At 40.1% G+C, this 18512-nt stretch overlaps 1 protein-coding gene across 1 annotated transcript; it reads right to left on the bottom strand.

Moving 5' to 3' along the window:
* Positions 1-265: 265 nt before the first annotated feature.
* Positions 266-18350, bottom strand: LOC136829735 (CDK5RAP1-like protein). The gene is made up of 7 exons (XM_067088548.1): positions 18205-18350; positions 5419-6302; positions 4430-5013; positions 4055-4203; positions 2946-3072; positions 1716-1802; positions 266-540 (listed from the first exon to the last, which is right to left on the bottom strand). Exons 2-7 carry the CDS (start codon positions 6221-6223, stop codon positions 331-333), a joined length of 1962 nt encoding a protein of 653 aa, XP_066944649.1. The 5' UTR covers positions 6224-6302; positions 18205-18350; the 3' UTR covers positions 266-330.
* Positions 18351-18512: the final 162 nt, after the last annotated feature.

Genomic DNA, 18512 nt, shown 5'->3' with positions numbered 1-18512 from the left:
TTATTTATTTGGGATGAATCTTACCTAGTGTTAAGAGATAGCTTATATCTCTGCACCGATAGGTGAGTAGATAAAAGCTATCCATAACAGTAGGGAAGTATCCAAATAATAATTTTTATGAAAATTTATATTTTCTAGGTCAAAGGCTTTGGTTGTGATTATTGATTATAAGTTCATCAATGCAAACACTGGGTTTGACAGGATTTCAAGCCTGCTTAATTATGGTAACTATACTTAGATTAGATTACCAAGTACTGAAACGTTATTCGATTTCAAATCTGTATTTTAATGATAAATACTATACAAAACAGCACAACAGGGATAATCCAGTTACATAAGATTGAGCCCCAGCTCAATTTCTTGATCAACCTTGAGATTCTTGGCACTGTAGAATTCTTTAATTGAAGATATCTTGAGAGGGAAACCTTTCAGTACCTGAGAGTTTGCATCCGTCACAACCACTGAGACATAATCTCCTGGCTTAAGAGGTCTGGTATGTCCTTCAGTACCCTCTTCCACATCTATGTTTGGGAAGATAACCTGTTCAAGAGAATTGAAACAAGTTTTGATTACGCTTGGCAAAGTTCAGAATGGGAAATTCTCCTACTTGTCCGAAATGCACCCAGCTCCAGCCGAAAGTTAAATACGTAAGCTGATTGGGGAAAAACAATGCACTTGTTCTTGTAAGACTTACATATTTAAGAAATTGTGAACATGAACAGGTGCTAGTTCAAAATAGTTACCAACATGCATCCTTTTTTATTTTTAACTAGTTGGGAATGTAACCTAGTCATAGCATACGGACCGCATACTGTACTGTACATGGAAATTAATGTCCAAATTTGCTATCATTCTGAGGCTAAGACTAAAAGGCTATTCTGTACTTGAATGACATGTTGGCATCATGAGCAAGATTAACCACAGGTATCAGATACACAAAATCATAATATTACTGAGCAAACCTATTCCTCAAGGCTGTAATGTTTATTCAATAATGGAATATTTAAATCAAACAGGTTTTGTACCTGAATAACTATAAAATTTACTCTGGATAATGCTATATGGTACTGTACTATGTATTAGATAAATGAAAGACAGAGTTCAAGGGGATCTAGATTGATGTGGAATTACCTAATACAAGAAAATCCAAATCATAACTCATCTTTAACTTCACACAAATGAAAACATTCAAAATCTGGTCCAAATTCACCATCAAATTTCTCAATACTACAAATTAAAATTATAAACTAACTGAAACACCTCTTGTCCTGAAAGGCTGCGCATCCCTGTCAGTCTATTATTACGATACTGTACGACCCACAAATACCATAGTAGTAAAAAACATTAAATTCAAGATCCCAAATGGAGCAACAATAATAAAACTCATAATCAGGATATGAAAACTTACAAATGAATAGTAGTTTCAATACACGATAATGAAATTACAGCTAAATAACCTTTATTTTGTTGGGCACACAACAAGCTAAAGTCTGTTGATTCTTCTAACTAGTCCACTTTAAAAATTTCATGTTAAGGTATGCACTATGTACCTTAATGCAAAGCCAATTTAATCCTTTTAACATTTGTATTGTACAGATAAAGAACTGCTATGTTTGGATAACTCAGTAATCATGATCATTTAACATTGCACTGAATAACAAAGTCTGATGAAGTCAAATACTGTAAATGCAGATTAATGTTAAAATATTACTTACCTTGGTATTGCCATCATTTCTCCCTGCCAAGTGCAGATCTGACCTTTTACTTGTGCCCTCCACTAAAACAAGATGCTGCCGTCCGATCTACAAAATAAAAGTACTTTCAATAGTAAGAAAATTGATTATGTCCTTAAGTTCACACAAGCTACATTAATTTGCACCCATACTGGGCCAGGGAAGGGTTGTCATGTGGAAAAATAAAAGTAAGGCCTGTCACACAAGCATGAAACTGGCCCTATCCCATCAAAAGTGGAGGTTATATGAATAAAAAACAGGAAGAGAATATATTCCATAGCTGTGACCCTGAATGACATTCATATATCCACAGTTTTGAGGTATAGAATCCTATGAATTGAATGCCTAATAGCTAACTTACATAAACCAGTCCTTATTTTTAGTATGCATAGATAACTGCTGTGAGCATTACTATTACAGTACTGTTCATGGTACATGAACAAGTCACACGATCTACTAAGACTTCCAACACCTGTGATTTCTAACACCAGTGCCCTCACTAATCCCTCATCTCCAGAGACTGGCCACAGACACTTCTTAAACCACAACTTGCTCAGTCCAGATCTGCACATATTCATAACTTTGTGGCTTTAATTCTTTCTACATGTCACTGATTAAACCTTGATATATTTGTATGTTTTTGTAATATTTCAATTGCAACTGCATTGCTCTCCTGCTCTAGCAAATTCTGCTGCATTTGATAAATATCTAATTACCTCAAAACTCAGGACTTTCCACTGACCACTTATTTCATTCTCCACCTCTCCACAGTGATACATTACTTATCAGAGACTAACTTAGGATTAAACAAATTGTTCTGTATAATATAGCCAGCTTACTTTCCACATGACTTTAAAAATATGAAAAATCATCTATCAAACAGGATGGTTTTGCTGTCAGATGGAACTTTCTGTAATAATTTATAAAACATGAACTAAAGCTTTGTTTTTAGTCAGCTTCAATCAGTTTTAAAATGAAAAAAAAAAAAAAAAAAAAAACTGGCAATCTATAAAAAATACAAAAACGCATAAAAAGAACTCAACTAATACTTAAAATGATTTCAAATGACAAAAGTCAAACTTGTTTTAACAGCCATCTTTGACACATCTGGATACACTTACGGTCAAAATGAATATTCTTTGCATGTGGTATTAAGAGGTACAATTATAAACGTTTAAAAATCTATTCACTGCTGAAAGAAAAATCAATTACCTGTTTCTTGTTGATTCTGTTGGCATTTATACGAAATGATTTCACCATTCTCTCTAGACGGCTGAGTTTCTCCTGATGGGGGACATCATCCACAAACTTTCGATGCGCTGGAGTTTTCTCTCTCATGCTGTAAATCAATTTTATACTATAAAATTTCACAATACTACCATGTGAGTGTATATGGCCAACCCTGTGGGAGTTAAGGTTTTTAACTCGGTGGTCTGGTTAAATTATTCAACATCCCTGTAGGAGGGGTAGTGTCTTCAGAGCACTTCATGTGGTGCATTGTAAGGCATTACTTAAGGTTCTTGAAGCGTCCCTTCAGCCCCTAGCTGCAACCACTTTCATTCCTTTTACTGTACCTCCATTCATATCCAGTTTCTTCCATCTTACTTTCCACCCTCTCCTAACAATCGTTTCATAGCGCAACTGCTTTGAGGTTTTCCTCCTGTTACACCTTTAAAACCTTCTTACTCACAGTTTCCCTTTCAGTGCTGAATGACCTTTCAAGTTCCAGTGCTTGGCCTTTGGCCTAAATTTTATATTCCAATTCCAAATTACTCAACGTAAGTAACTGTGCATCTACACTACTATTTTCATATATACATGTATAAAACCACAAAGGTTTACAAGAAGCTATACAAACTCCCATACAGATATTCATATGCATGACAAAAAGGAAAAGAGAGACATTGCAAAAAAGAAACAGAAAAATAATGAAAGCAACAATTGTAGGTACTGGGAAACACATGAAAAATAATGTAAAAATATGGATGAAATGTTAATTATTAGTTTAACCAGGCCACTGAACTATATGGATAAAATGATGATAAGGAAGTTGTCCTGAAATTGTATTAAGACAACTCCCATCGTTCAAGATCTATAAACACTTACATGCTATTTGTGAAATTTCACTGATAAAGTTAAAATAAATATTTGTTTAGCCATTCAAAATATGCAGACCCCAAGAAAGAGCAGTGCATCCCCTCTTAAGCCAATATACTGTATAACAATGTTATATGAAATTACATTTAATTACAAGTCTTTCAAAAAATTTGTTTTCATAATTAGAGTTCAGGCGAGTCAAACAAATCACCGAATAATCTCACCTGTATGGGAACAAGAAGCAGTAGTTGTATTTGATGTCTTCAATTAGAGCAACTGTCTCTTCAAATTCCGCCTCAGTCTCTGAGCAGAATCCACATATGAAGTCGGAGGAAAGGGATACTCCAGGGATGATTGAGCGAATGTGAGAAACCTGTGGACATTAAGCACTTGAAAGCTCCCTGATTTAATGAATGCACAAAATTTTCATGGAATTCTGTGTAACATCTTTCAGTTTATTAAACAGGCATAGTGTGCTTTATTTAAACTACCTGGAAAGGCAAAGTTTGATTGATGTTTTCAATTTTTTGCTGACACTACAGCCTGCTAAATCAATTCTTATCTCTAAAGTATGTGAAAGAATGTTACACTGCACTTACCAGCTCCTTATACGCCTCTTTTGTGTAACCTCTCCGCATCAAGCTAAGAATTCTGTTGTTCCCAGACTGTGCAGGAAGGTGCATGCTGTTGCATATATTATCCCGCTCCCTGATCAAGTGGAGCACCTCGTCTGGAAAATCCTTGGGGTGGGGAGATGTAAACCTAATACGCATTTCTGGATCTACCTCTGACACTTTCTCAAGCAAATCTGCAAACCTAAGCCCACCTTTCTTGGGCTTATAGATAGTCTTGAAACCCTTGGCATTATGAGTCTGTTCCTTGTCTTGTACAGCACAAGTATGATGGGATATTGAGGTGTCTCGATAACTGTTAACGTTCTGGCCAAGAAGAGTCACCTCCTTCACTCCTTGATCTGAGAGGTACCTCACTTCTTCCAGTATGGAATCAATGTTTCTTGAGCGTTCTCGGCCTCTGGTAAAGGGTACAATACAGTAGGTGCACATGTTATCACAGCCTCGCATTATCGATACAAAGGCAGACATCCTGTTGGTTGTTAAACTCAACGGAACGACATCTGCGTATGTTTCTTCCATGGAGAGTAACACATTCACAGCTGCCTGGTCTGCAAAATATAAAAGTAACCCAATGAACTGTCTCAACACTTGTATTATTCACCCTGAGTTCAAGGTCCAAATCAATGGTCTAAACATCTGAGTGTTATTATTATCAGTAGCAGGTACTGTACAAAGAAAAATAGTAAAATATCCATAAAGAATAAAGATTGGGTTTCCCAATTATGAAAAAAACAATTTCTATTTGATAAAAATAGGAAAAATTACTCATTTTAGTGGATTATGTTTGCTTACAACTGGGATATACTAAAACAATAAGCATTGTCTGAATGCAGGTTAAAGCTCTATAGACATTCTGACACTGATTTAATTGATAAAAATAAACGGAATGAGTTCACTCCTACCAAGTATACAACCCTCGACAGGAAAAATATAAATGTGAGTCGAAAGCCTACCTTCCGTTACTAGTGACAGAAGCCTTGGAAGATCCCTGTAGCTGTCTGGACCAGCAACTATATCAATACTCTTCTCTTTCTCCACTAACTTCTTCTTTAACCTTTCTGCCATGCATCCCAAGATTCCTACCTTTAAAGGCATTAACTTTTTGTTTTCCATTCTCCTTCTTTTTAACCCTCTTATGTGGTCCAGTTTATGCCATATCTTTTGCTCTGCTCCTTCGCGAATTGAACACGTCATGATGAGAACGACATCGGCACTGCCGATGTCACTCGTTTTTGAGTAGCCATGTTCTTTCAAAATAGACCACACCACTTCTGTGTCGCTCACATTCATCTGACAGCCGTATACCTCAAAGTACACTTTACGTCCGTGGCCTTGAATGTCGGCAACTTCGACATAAGGGTGAGATAAACTCTCAAGCTCTCTTCTTGTGTAAACCCTGTTTGCTAGTGAATTATCACTGTTAGCAAGGAAATATTCTAATCCAGGGCCGGTCTTTATGAGGTCCCTTTTTACCTGATGTAAATGAGCGTCAGACTTTGCAGGTGTTAATTCCGACAAGAATGGTTTAATGGACGGTGTTGCCAGAGTCTGGTGTTCTAGGCTATTCTGGGTTAACTGTGTTACAGCATCATTATGATCTGCTTGCTTTGAAATTTTCCGTACACCAGTTGCACTCACTTGCCGGAGACTGGAACACAAACAACATCTATGCAATCTGTTATTGGTTCTCAAACGAGCTCTGTCCAAAATCCTAAAATAATAGCTTGCGTTATGAGCCATTATACGTGATGTTAACATGTTTCTGCTCACAAAGAGTTGTACACAGGCATTACAAAAATAAGAGTACAAACACCTTGTTGCCAGATTTTTCTTGAACCTGAAAAGTTATAAAAATTCAATTCAGTACAGTACAAGATTTTTTCTTCATTTTAATGACAACATAATAGTTAAAATGCATATGATCATGAAATAAATAGCAAAAATACTACGAAATATCTATGAATTTGCTGCTTAACTTAGGCCAAGAATACTTATGCTTTAGTTAGCAAGCCAATACCGTATTATATTGCAAAAACCATGCAAACCAACCTAACAGAAGGGAGGCATCAGGATACCAAATCCAGGTTGCCTGTGGAGGGGGTTTGCTGTACTTTATAGAATAACTTTTTGTGGACTAAAAAGTTTTATGAACAGACAAATGAGCCTAAGCTATAGTCACTGGGCACAGAACAACCTGAATACATAATACCATAATCACATTATAAAAAAGTTGCTTTTAAGTTACTGCAAGTTGCTCAACTTGGTTAAAATACAGTTGACCCCCGGTATCTGCAGGGGATGCATACCACTACCCCACCACGAATAGCTCAAATCCGCAAATACTTGAAACCCCTCTAAAAACGCTTATAACTGCCTATTTTGATAGTTCAAAACACCTCTAAAAATGCTTATACCTGAATATTTTAATAGTTTGATCACAAAAAGTGCATTTAGTCATGAAAATGATATGAAAACACAGTAATTTGTGAATATTTCTCTATGAAAAATACCACAAATAGGCAAATTTTCCGCAAATAATGTGTATACATGTTCCACAGAGGAATCCACAAATAGGTGAAGCCGTGAATCCGGAACGCAAATAGGCAGGGGTCCACTGCAGTTAGAATAATGACAGTCATCCAGATGAAATAGGGGGTGGGGAAATTAGTTAAGAGTGTCTGAGGATAAGAAAATAGAATTCCAAGCAAAGTACTGTATGTACAATGGAAAAGTGAAGATCTAACATTCACTAACCTTTTTTCTAACCACTGGTTATCAAGTACTATTTTAATCCATATTCATCTCGCCCCCCCCAAAAAAAAAACAACAGGACTACAGTACTATACAACCACTGTGATAAAATTAATGAAATGTTACTACTGAGTGAGCTTTTAAATGAATTTAAGAACTTCATAAAACCTGTGGTTATATTTTTTCCTAATTTTAAAAAATATCTAATCCCTATAATCACTGTTCTTATAAAAAGTTACTTGCACATGCAAAATGAAGACCCCATAGGGAGGTAGTTCCGTCAGTGCACCTCATGCGGTGCACTGTAAGCATTACTTAAGGTTCATTGCAGCATTCCTTCGGTCCCTAAGTTTTCCTCCTGTTACACCTTTCAAACCTCTCTACTGCCAATTTCTGTTTCAGCGCTGCCCTCATAGGTCCCAGCGTTTGGCCTTTGGCCTAAAATTCTATATTCCAAAATGAAGGAAAAAAATTGTAACTGAAACAGATCCTTTACTAAATGGCACTTAACCACTTTCAACCAAGGTGTGTTTTCAGCTTGTGATGGCTAACTCCACGTAATTAAAGCCACAAGAAACACATGACAAAGATATCCTGCCTGGCCATCCTCACTGTGGCTAGAACCACAAGCTATCTCTCTGAGGGGCTTTGCAACTTGGACCTCTCTCTAAATTATGCCCCCGTACTGTATCACCTAACCTAACCTACAAGCACAGCATCCTATCCAACCCTTCCACCTCAAACTCTAACCTACCACATACTACTGGCTTCTCTTTAGTTTCTGAGGACAGTCTTGTAGCCTTGAAGACTATGAACTGAGTGTGGTTCTTCCAATCTGAGTAACCCAGTGACTACATGAGGCTCACTCATTTCCAGTACCTGGCTGTTTCATATGTATCCTTGTTGCCAAAAATTGTGGTTCCATGATACCCTTCTGTTCTCAAGGTATTTTTTACTTACGGACAATGTTTCTGAGGTCTTTTCCTTCCAGTGGAAGTTGTATTTTAAACATGAACACTATCTAAAAGATAGCATTATTTCTGTCAAAACTTCTTCATTTTCTAGACTCAATTATCAGCACTATATTGTCATTGCCAAAAAGTGTAGTTGCCAAAAATTTTAGATCTGTGATACCTCTATATTTTTTTTAAAGCGTCTTCATTTATTTTAGAATGAAGACCAATGTTTTTTGTTTCAGCAGAGGTTTGCCGCTAAGTGTAAAAGACATTTAAAGGGAAGTATTACCCATAATACTCATAAACTTTCTTCCTTTTACACTATGGAAGTTTCATTTTGACAACTAATCTCTTTTCTCTTACTGAAGATTTCTCCATGGGAAAACAGGGAGGAATAATGAAGAATTTTGACATTTTTATCTGCTAAAAATATTACTAAAACCATCATGTAAGAGATCAGATCATAAAGCAGGTGGGGGGAGGCGGAAATCATATATGCTTGCCTGGAATATTGGCAAGGACCTCAGTGCAGCACTTGATGTTACATACATCAAATGGAGGACTCGGAAAATTTATGAAGCCTTCTTTTATTTTTATAAGTTTTGGAGGACAGTTGTCTCATCTTGCCACTTTTCTTTCTTCCTGAAACTGTATGAGATTTTGATGGTTACTGTGAAACATGAGGAATCAGGTGATCTAGTCTAGATATTTCACTATATTACAGTCTCAAGATCTTAACAAGTCATGTCACTGCACAGTAGTGCATGTGAGGTGCTGCAAAATTTGTTACAGAACTTCTCTGTTGTGTTTAATAAATGTAATTTTTTTGTTTGTGTTATGCGGTGGCATCATGTCACTTTCATTTCATTTTGATACACACTGCTCAAGGTTGTGAATGAACAGTTGTTGCTATTTATTCATACCCAAGGCTAAGAAACCACAGAGCCTATCCATTTTCATGAAATTCATGCGAATTATGGTTTTTCTGAGTTTTTCATGTGACTGAAGAATTTGACATTCATTTCCATTGTAAATGCTTGGTTAGCCCATTACAACCCAATGACTAATGAAAATATCATGGTTGATGAATTTATTTTAAGCTTAAAATATTGCAATGGAAGGAATTAAGATAAAAGTGAGATAAATGCCTGAAATCTAATAATTACATAAAAAATCAACGACAAAATAATGGCCCCAAATCCTGGTAAAGGTAGGGAAAGTTAGGTTACCTTATATTCCAGTAACTTGTCCCTTAACTTACAGCATTCTAGGTCAGGTAGTATGTAGAAAAATGGCCAACTGCATTTAGAATTTTTGCCAATTCTATTCTTTAGTGATACAATCTTCCAATAAAAAAAAAAGGTTATAGAGAGAATAGTTGTTCAGAAAGTCCTAATACCTCCAAAAAATTACCTTACCTGATCAGATATTCAAAGAGTTTCCTTATTTTTGTATAATCTATTTTTATAAATGGAGTCATGGGTTGTGGGCTTTTTAAATTGAACCATTTGCATGCACAGGTTGACCTGGGTCGTGCCTGCAGCCACAATTTCAGTCTGCATAATAAATTTTTGATACATCCATGAGATCTGTGTCTGCACTTGTCCATCTTGAATGTCATCACTGGGTGAGCATCAGCAGTGAACCAATTTTTATTTCTTGTGAACTATCTACCAACATCCCCAATCCCAAGTTGGTGGATATGTTGTTTTTCTCGACGTGCAAACTGTTACACCAAAATGGCTTGCTAAGCTAGATGATTTCAGTTGCATGTACATTACAAGTAATGTAGGCAGCATGTCTTGCCTATACGATGGTAGTTTGACTCAAAACAGCAAGCCTATGTATTTTGGGGCCAGAAGAATTTGAATACAGGTAGTACCCGGTTTATGCCGGGGGTTCTGTTCTGACACCACATCGTAAACCGAAAATTGTTGTAACCCGAAATATCCTTGAAAATCATAAGAAAAATAACAAATTTTTAAAGTAATTTGTATTTTTCTTAACTATACATAGGTCCTTTACCATATGAATTACTTTCACTTCAGCTGGAAAATGGCCGTTTAACTTAAAAAAGGTGATGGAGTACATAGTTAACTACTGACTACGGGTGAGAGTCCTGTTCACCCAGTCGGTATACACCCACTTTGCCTTTGGCCCATGAAGCAGAATGAGGGGTGGCTAAGGTGCTCACCTGAAAGAAGCAAGTCTTCCAGGTATGCACCTCTTCCCTCAGTCAATGTACCTGCAAACAGAGGCATGTGATGTCATTAGGCTAGTTCACAATTCATTTCCTTCCCGAAGGAATGGAAAGGAATATGGAGTCCTTTACCAGAGACAAGAATTCTTGCATTCTCCACTGAAGGGAACAAAGGGAAGGCTGTTCCTGAGGGCCCGAATTCCCCAAGGGCAACAGGTGAACAAGGATGACTTGTTACTGTTGAGCTGCCTATTCCTTAGTACAGGAATAACTGAACTCTTCTCTGAACCTGCTGATATGAGACTCAGACAAAAACACCAGCATGACAGGACACTAAGTGTTCTGCTTGAGTGTGAGGTCGAGCTGCTCAAACTTGAACTAGACAGCCAATGCCCGTCAAGTAGAGAAGTCGTCTCTTGTTCCCAGAAGAAGACTGATATGTATTCAGAGATACATATCTTAATGGGTACTGAGAGTGCCATCTTCAGCAATTTCTGCACCTTACGATGTACCCCAGTCTTCGAGGCCAAAACCTCCTTGAGAGAGACTGAGGAGGGGACTTGTTGCATCTTCAAGTGTTTGAACCCTCGAGTCGGAAACACTTGGTCGGGAACCTGGCAGAGTACTTGAACAAGTACTGGTAGGAGATGACGAAGCACCTGAATGCTCTAACACCTTCTCTCATACTGTGCCTGAACCAGACTGGGGAGCAGACTCTCCAGTACTGTACAGGCAGTCCTCGGTCATCGGCGGGGTTCCGTTCACGACAGCATGATGATAACCGAAAATAGCCGACAACCAAAAATCGGCGATAATAGCATCAATCCTCGGTTATCGGTGCCAGTATCCAGTTATCAGCGCCGATAACTGGGGACCAGAGCTGCCAATAACCATGGATCAGTGCTGATAACCGGAGATCAGCGCCGATAACCAGGAATTGGTGTTGAAAATTTCGGTTATCGGCGTCGCTAAACAAGTGCCGTAGAACCGGATCGCTGATAACCGAGGCCGCCAATAACCGGGGACTGCCTGTACTGGTTTGGGGTACTCGAGGTTTGGCGAAACCTAAGTACCTGGAGAGACTCGAGGCTCCCTAATCACGTCCAGGACAGTTTACGGGACCCTCCTCTACCAGAATGTCCAAAGAAAACCCTGGGAAGAGGCAGGCACAGCACCAGCCTCAGAAGTAGGCTTCCCAGAACTAGATCCGAGTACGCAAATCTTGGAGAACCGCGCACTCGAGCTCCCGAATCACAATACCTTGGGGAAATATGTGATACAGCCCCTGAGTCCAGAGACTGGGGTGAGCCAATGAGAGATCCCTCTGCCTTTCCTGGCAAGCAACTGAAGAAGAAGGTGAGGAGGTGGCAGCAGACGATGACTGCCATTTCTCTTCCTTGAATTCCTCTTCCTAGATATCTTTTGAAGGTGGCAGTGAGCAGCCGATCGCCCCCACAGGCGGGAGTAGCAGGAGCAGCAGACGAGAGGGTTACAGGATAACCCGTGGCAGAAACATGTGGAGAGGCATGGTTCACAATCCCTTGGCAAATCTCGACCATGGCAGGGCCATCGAGACTTTGAGTTTCTTCCCATGTCTCCAAAGTCCCGATGGATGATGAATGGCCTAGTTTCTTCCTGGAGATCATAAATTGCCATATCCAAAGGACGAACATGCGCCAGAGTCCCCCGGTGATCCTCTACCACTCAAGCATACCCACAGTCTGGTTCAAGGAATGAATACAGAGCATGAGCTTCCTTGGTCTGGAAGGGATGGGATAGTGAATGTTTCCAAATCCAGACACTGGTTCTGTCCTGTCCCCAGAAAACTCCAAAGGGATGGGGGGACCAGTGAGAGATACCTAGCACCCTTGCCATACCTGACAGAGGCCGAAGCCCCGACAGACGAGTAAGGCTGTGGGTGGTCATCAAACTGTGTTGATGGCGACTGTATGGGTCTGGGAGAGCTCTCCCACTCATAAAAGCAGAGGTTTCTACAGAAGAAGACAGGATGGGGAATCCCCTCTTGCCTTTCCTAGGTGAGCGGACCGGTAGGCTGTCACCAATCCGGGACCGTTGCACCATTCCTGTACAGAAGCGGGCAAGGGTTGAGTAAGAGCCGCATGCTCTAAACTCACTCTCTCTGCTTGGCAGGGTCTGGGACTGTAGGCCAGGAACCCTTACCAGACTGGGAAGGATTCCCAGGACTGGTACTGTTGCACTGGGGTCCGTGGAACCCCGAACCCCAGGCAGCGGTTGCTCCCATGCCTGATAGACAATTGAGAGTTGCAGTACTGGTAGTACTGCTAGCGAGAGATCCCATAGCCTTCTCCGTGGAAGAAGGTTGGATGTCTGAAGCCCTATGGGACATCTACGGTTGGGAGGGGCCCCCTTCTTCTTCCTCTACTTGGTAGCTTGGCAGAAGATGGGGAAGAGATGACAGCACATGAAGATGAGAAGACGACGAATTCTCGAATTCCACTATCGGTCCGACACTGTTCCTGTACAGGAATGGGCATGAGAGCTGTTCGTGCAAATGTGCGCAGAAGCTATCCCCAGGTGAGTGGCTCATATGTGTGAATGTGGGAGAGGGCTGAACAGGGGAGCGATTGTGTATTCTTGGGCGTGAACTTGGGATGTCTTCAAGATGGGCCCCAGTCTTCTTCGAGGCCTCGGCCTCTTACATGTGAAGAAGATTGTATGGGGAATTCATTGATCGCTTCTCAGGGTGTGCAGACCCGCAAATCAACTGCAACATTACGGGATTCTGGCCACGTACTCGGTAGAGTACTGGCGGGGGGTGAGGCAGCGCTTGCATGTTGTGTACTCATTCTCTTCTTATTGGTGTTGCAGAGATTCTTCAGTGATAGAGGAGCCTACACCAGCCTGTGGGGGTGACCCACAATACTGGTAAAGGTAACTTGGGGTTTCTAAGAAACCCAAGCACCTGGGGTGACGAAGGTCTCCTTGGAAGACAGCACACCTGAAACTCCTGAATCATGAATCTTTTGTGCATCAGTTGCTACTATTACCCAAGAGCGCAAGAAAACTCGAGAGGAGGTAGGCTCTATACCAGCACTCAGAGTGATTCCATGGTACTGGTAAAGGGTAGCTTCGAGACTCACACACGTAAAGCTCCTGAATCATGAAAGGATCGATCGTCAGTTGCACTTTCTACCCAAATGTCCGAAGAAACCGGAGCAGAAGAAAGATTATACCATGATACTGGTAAGGGTAACTCAAGGTTTCGAGAAAACCAGAGTACCCATGGTGATAAAAGTCCCTCTTGAGACTCTCGCACCTGGAGCTCCCAAGTCATGAGTGAATTGATCATGGGTTGCTCCCTCTACTCGAGTGTCCAAGGAAACTCGAGCAGAAGGATATACCAGTCCGTGGAGGTAACTCCACGATACTGGTAAGGGTAACTGGGGTTTCGAGAAAACACGAGTACCCATGGTGATACGAGTCCCGCTCGAGACCCATGCACCTGGAGCTCCCAAGTCACAGGTGAATTGATCATTGGTTGCTCCCTCTACTCGAGTGTCCGAGGAAACTTGAGCAGAAGGATATACAAGTGCGTGGAGGTAACTCCAAAATTCTGGTAAAGGTAACTCGAGGTCTTGATGAAACCCGAGTACCCAGAGTGACACGATTCTCCTGGGAGGTTCACCCACTCAAAATTCTGAGTCGCACATAGGACAGGACGACTGTCGGTTGCTCCCTCTATCCAAGTGCCTGAAGAAACACGGGCGGAGGTACATACTAGTCCGGGAAAAAGACTTTCTGGAACTAGTATAGTTGACATGAATTACCTATTCAACCGTGTTGCAGGGTCTCGGAGAGACCTGCGACACAGTTCCCAATCCAAAGTCATGGGAGAGCACTGAGAAAATGAAGGTGAAGACGATGATGACAAATCGATTCTCTTCTTTGACTTCTACAGGAAAACCATCGCTGTCCCGGGACCCTTACACCATTCCCGCAATAATGTGAAGGAGGAGTGAGCGCATACCTATTCTGGACTCTCTCTCTCCGAGTCGAGCCACAGGTTCTGTAAGAACCCATGCAACAGCTGCTTCATGTGCATAGATGAATCAAAATGAACAATTGGCAACATACAGAGCAATACTGCTGCCAGCAAGAGAACCCTTATTCCCAGGCACTCGAACTCTTACAACATCTGAAAAAACTAAAACATTACAAATGTCAAAGAAATTTTCAGCATACAAACTTTCCTTCGTAAAGTGAAGGAATAAAATTCTCTCCAAGAGAACGTGTCATAGAACTAAACAATAAGCAAGGTTAAAAAAAAAAAACAGTTTAAGCCTGTTGCCTTAGCAACATCAAAACCAGTTTGACACGTCATTGGCTAATAAAAGTTGTAGGGGTTTGTGTAAATCAGTATGACCACTATGTTGGAATACTGAAAGCGTAAACTGAAAAGTGAAACAACAAGTTGTGTTGCATGTATTATATAACACGTTATATTTATACATCAGCAATGTCATCAATGCGCTAAAAGATAAACAAAGTCGAATGGCAGCAGAGAGGAGAAGAGCACACGCCCTTCCTCATTGACAGCCTACAGCAAGGTGGGTGTATACTGACTGGGTGGGCAGGACTCCCACCAGTAGTCGGTAGTTAACTACGTACTCCATCACCTTGTTTTAAGTTAAACGGCCATTTTCCAGCTACGCTGAAAGTAATTCCTATTGTAAAGGACTGATGGTTTGTGTATTGTGTACGAACAACCTTACTTTTAATCCTTCTGGGTGTCTTGAAAATGATATAACCTGCATTTTTATTAAATTTTTCATTAAAAAACCTCCAAATTTTGACCATTCTGCCATTTTGGAGCCCCATTACTTCCATCGGATCGGCGTCGTAAACCTGGAACGTGTTGTAACCTAGGAAATCATTTTTGATGAATATATTTGAAGAACGTCGTAAACTCGGAACATCGTAAGCCTAGCCCGTCGTAACCCGGGGACTGCCTGTACATCAACTTCAAATAAGGCAAGATGAATTTTGCTTCTGTTTTTTTCTCAAGTCAGTAGGCAATTTAGAAAAGGAATGAGTGGTTAGGATACTTTTCATTCAGTAATATTACAGAATAGTGGTATGCATGTCATTTTGCTATGCCCTCTTTGCTCCCAACGACCAAATCTGGGTATGGTTCCCTAGTTTAAGGGCAGCTAAGATTACAATGTATTCCTGCTGCACTATATCTTTAAGTATGATTTTGAGTTGACTAAAATGGAAGCCAAGAGCAATGCACATGTTTTAACAGTCCAAAGCAAAGCTCAATGACTGATCAATGTGCTTTTACTTGTAAATCAACTGACCAGGTATTGTCTCAAGAAGAAACAATATCTGTTCCATATCCTTACTTTTCATTTTAAACACTAATGTATAAATGGTAGTGGTGTGGAAAGTGTATATTTCCACAGGATACTGAATCCATCCTACATCATCAGGTGAAACTCTTCCCTGTTTCTGGATTAAAAACTTAGGCTAAAGAAAACCAAAATCACTTTCTTCTTCCCTTTGACCATACCTTTTGGGTCTTTCCAAAGTGACTGTTTCCATACTGTTGGCATACATGATCTATATATTTTTTGACTGATTATATTGTGATTACATGTATGTAATTACGTACTACCTTTCTCAAGCGTGAACTGCACTCTATTTTGACCACTTCTCCCTCCCCCTTAAAAAACAAACCAAAATCATTTCCCACAAGGGTACGGAAAGGGGGGGATAAGGATTAAGTTGTTTAAAAAGTGTGTTGGATGGGTTTTGGGGGTTTACACAATTTTTGGGGGGGCTAGTTGAGAATGACGGATAGGCTAGCCTACGGGTTCCGTTGAGAAAAACAAACCTAACCTTTCCTAGAATGCTGTGTCCTGACCTAACCAGACCTTACCTTCCTAACCTGACTTAGGGTAGCATGCCCTGACCTGGAGGGGGGCGGGGTGTTCCCCTGGAATCGGCCCCCCTCCAAGTAACACTAAACATTGGAGACATGGGCTACAGGCAGTCCCCAGTTATCAGCGATCCGGTTTTACGGCGCTTGTCTATCAACAAAAATCAGCGATTTTTGGTGCTGATGTGTGCCGATTCCCTCTTATCGCCAATGATACATACCTAATAGGTATGTATTGCCGATCTCCAGATATCAGCGCCGATGAGCACTGAAAATCACCAATTTTTGGTTATCGGTGATTTTTGCCTATCGTCATGCCATTGCAACGGATCCCCTGCTGATAACCGGGGACTGCCTGCAATCTGGTGCTTGGAGGTAGTGTTAGAGCCTGCTCACGTCGTTCTGCAAATTACCCTTTTTTATGTAAATAAATAAATGGGAAAATCAATGTTTACAATTTTTTAACGGCTAGCTCCTTTCCCAGTCCTGCTCCACCAAAGGTGATCTGTAAGATCAGCAAATTCAGCTGTCCTGTATTTTTTTCAAACTTGAATGCACAAAAATTTATGCTGGCCTTGGTAAAAGTACGAACTCCAATTCCACATGAGGGCTAATACTAAACACGGCGAAACAGTGATTCATCTACACTGTGTCACCATGTTTAGTACCAGCCCTGGGGAGTCAAATGTATTTCGCTGTGTTTAGTACTAAACCCTGGGGGATCAAATGTCCCTAAGTGCAGTTTGCAAAATTGAAACTTAGAAAAAGTCCTAATTATTTACAAATATTTTATATTATGATAAATATTAGTTTGTAAGAATTACATATATAGAGTATTTTTTTATTTTTTTATGAAGAATCAAAAGATATAATAAAAAATTGAATAGGGATGTTCCGACCGGAAACGAACATTATCCCTGGCCTTTTCTGGGGAATTATTGACCGGATTAACGGTAGAACTAATTATTAGCTCCGTGTCGGGTATTACCTTGGAAATTGACTTTTCTATGGTATTTTGGTTGCTTATCAAGAATTTAGTGTTATTTTTTGTCGGTCGACTAAAATTAACCTGTAATTAACCTCAGAACTGATTACATTTTTGCTATCGCACATGCGCAGTGTTATGGGAACTTTTGGTTAAAAATGGCGTTTCCTTCACGGGGCGGTCTTGGGGGCTGAGCCCCCCGACTAAGTAACACAGCCTACTAGGTTAGGTTAGGTAGGGTATGTTAGATTAGTATGGTTCCTTTTCTAATAGGTTCTTTAGCCAATCCCTTGGTAGAACTAAAGAACAGCTCCACAAGGGGTATTACCCTGGAAATTTACTTTTTCTAAAGTATTTTGGTTGATTATCAAGAATTTACCATTATTTTTTGGCTGTTATCTGTAATTAACCTCAGAACTGATATGTTACTGTATGCTTAGATCTACCCCGTCAGTATCGTGTAGTCTTCAAACGTCAATTACAGTTTAAATTAACCTGTAATTAACCCTTGAAGTCCATCCAACAAGGGGTTTCCATACGCGGTCCTCACAAGACAAAGCACGGGTACGTCTGTTTTGAAGGGTTCATACCCCGTCCAGCAAGTGCAATAACTTGTTAACGTATGGGTACCCAACACCCCCGGGCCGGTACTAAACACGGCGAAGGGACATTCCATTTGGCCGACAACAAACGGATGCACCGCCAGTATCAGAACCCCTAAAAGTGTAGAAAAAACCAGTTAAAGGGTTAAAGCATGCGCGGGTTAAAAATCTAGAAGATAAGGTGGAATAGTTTAAGCTATGGCCACGACTCCATAGCTGACCGTAACTTCCATAAGTGCCACCACGGGCCTTCATACAGACACCATAATCATTTACCCACTAATTCTCTTCAAGATTAACGTTGACATAACACATACAATACCTTCATCAAACTCTGACGACTTGTCTAGCGTTCCATTTTCAATAATATTCGTTCGTGAAAACGAAACAATAACGAAGACTTAACTATCAACAATTCACGTCGGCTGATTTGTTTACATTTGCCATAATGGAGAATGTCGCCAAGTACTACGGATCCGAGTTCTTTCTAACTATCGTAATAAAGTAGAATTATAATTTATATATATATATATATATATATATATATATATATATATATATATATATATATATATATATATATATATATATATATATATATATATACTCTGGTCCAAATATCTTCAGTTT

The sequence above is a fragment of the Macrobrachium rosenbergii genome, chromosome 45 (genome assembly GCF_040412425.1).
Source record: "Macrobrachium rosenbergii isolate ZJJX-2024 chromosome 45, ASM4041242v1, whole genome shotgun sequence".
NCBI lineage: Eukaryota > Metazoa > Arthropoda > Malacostraca > Decapoda > Palaemonidae > Macrobrachium > Macrobrachium rosenbergii.
The sequence above is the reverse complement of the archived record's forward strand: the minus strand, read 5'-3'. Positions and strand labels throughout refer to the sequence as shown.

Coding starts and splice junctions, on each gene's coding strand:
- LOC136829735 (XM_067088548.1), bottom strand. CDS start 6,223: ATGTTAACATCACGTATAATGGCTCATAACGCAAGCTATTATTTTAGG. Junction 4,204..4,429: donor AAGAGGCGTATAAGGAGCTG/GTAAGTGCAGTG, acceptor TAATGTCCACAG/GTTTCTCACATTCGCTCAAT. Junction 1,803..2,945: donor ACAGAATCAACAAGAAACAG/GTAATTGATTTT, acceptor TTTATTTTGTAG/ATCGGACGGCAGCATCTTGT.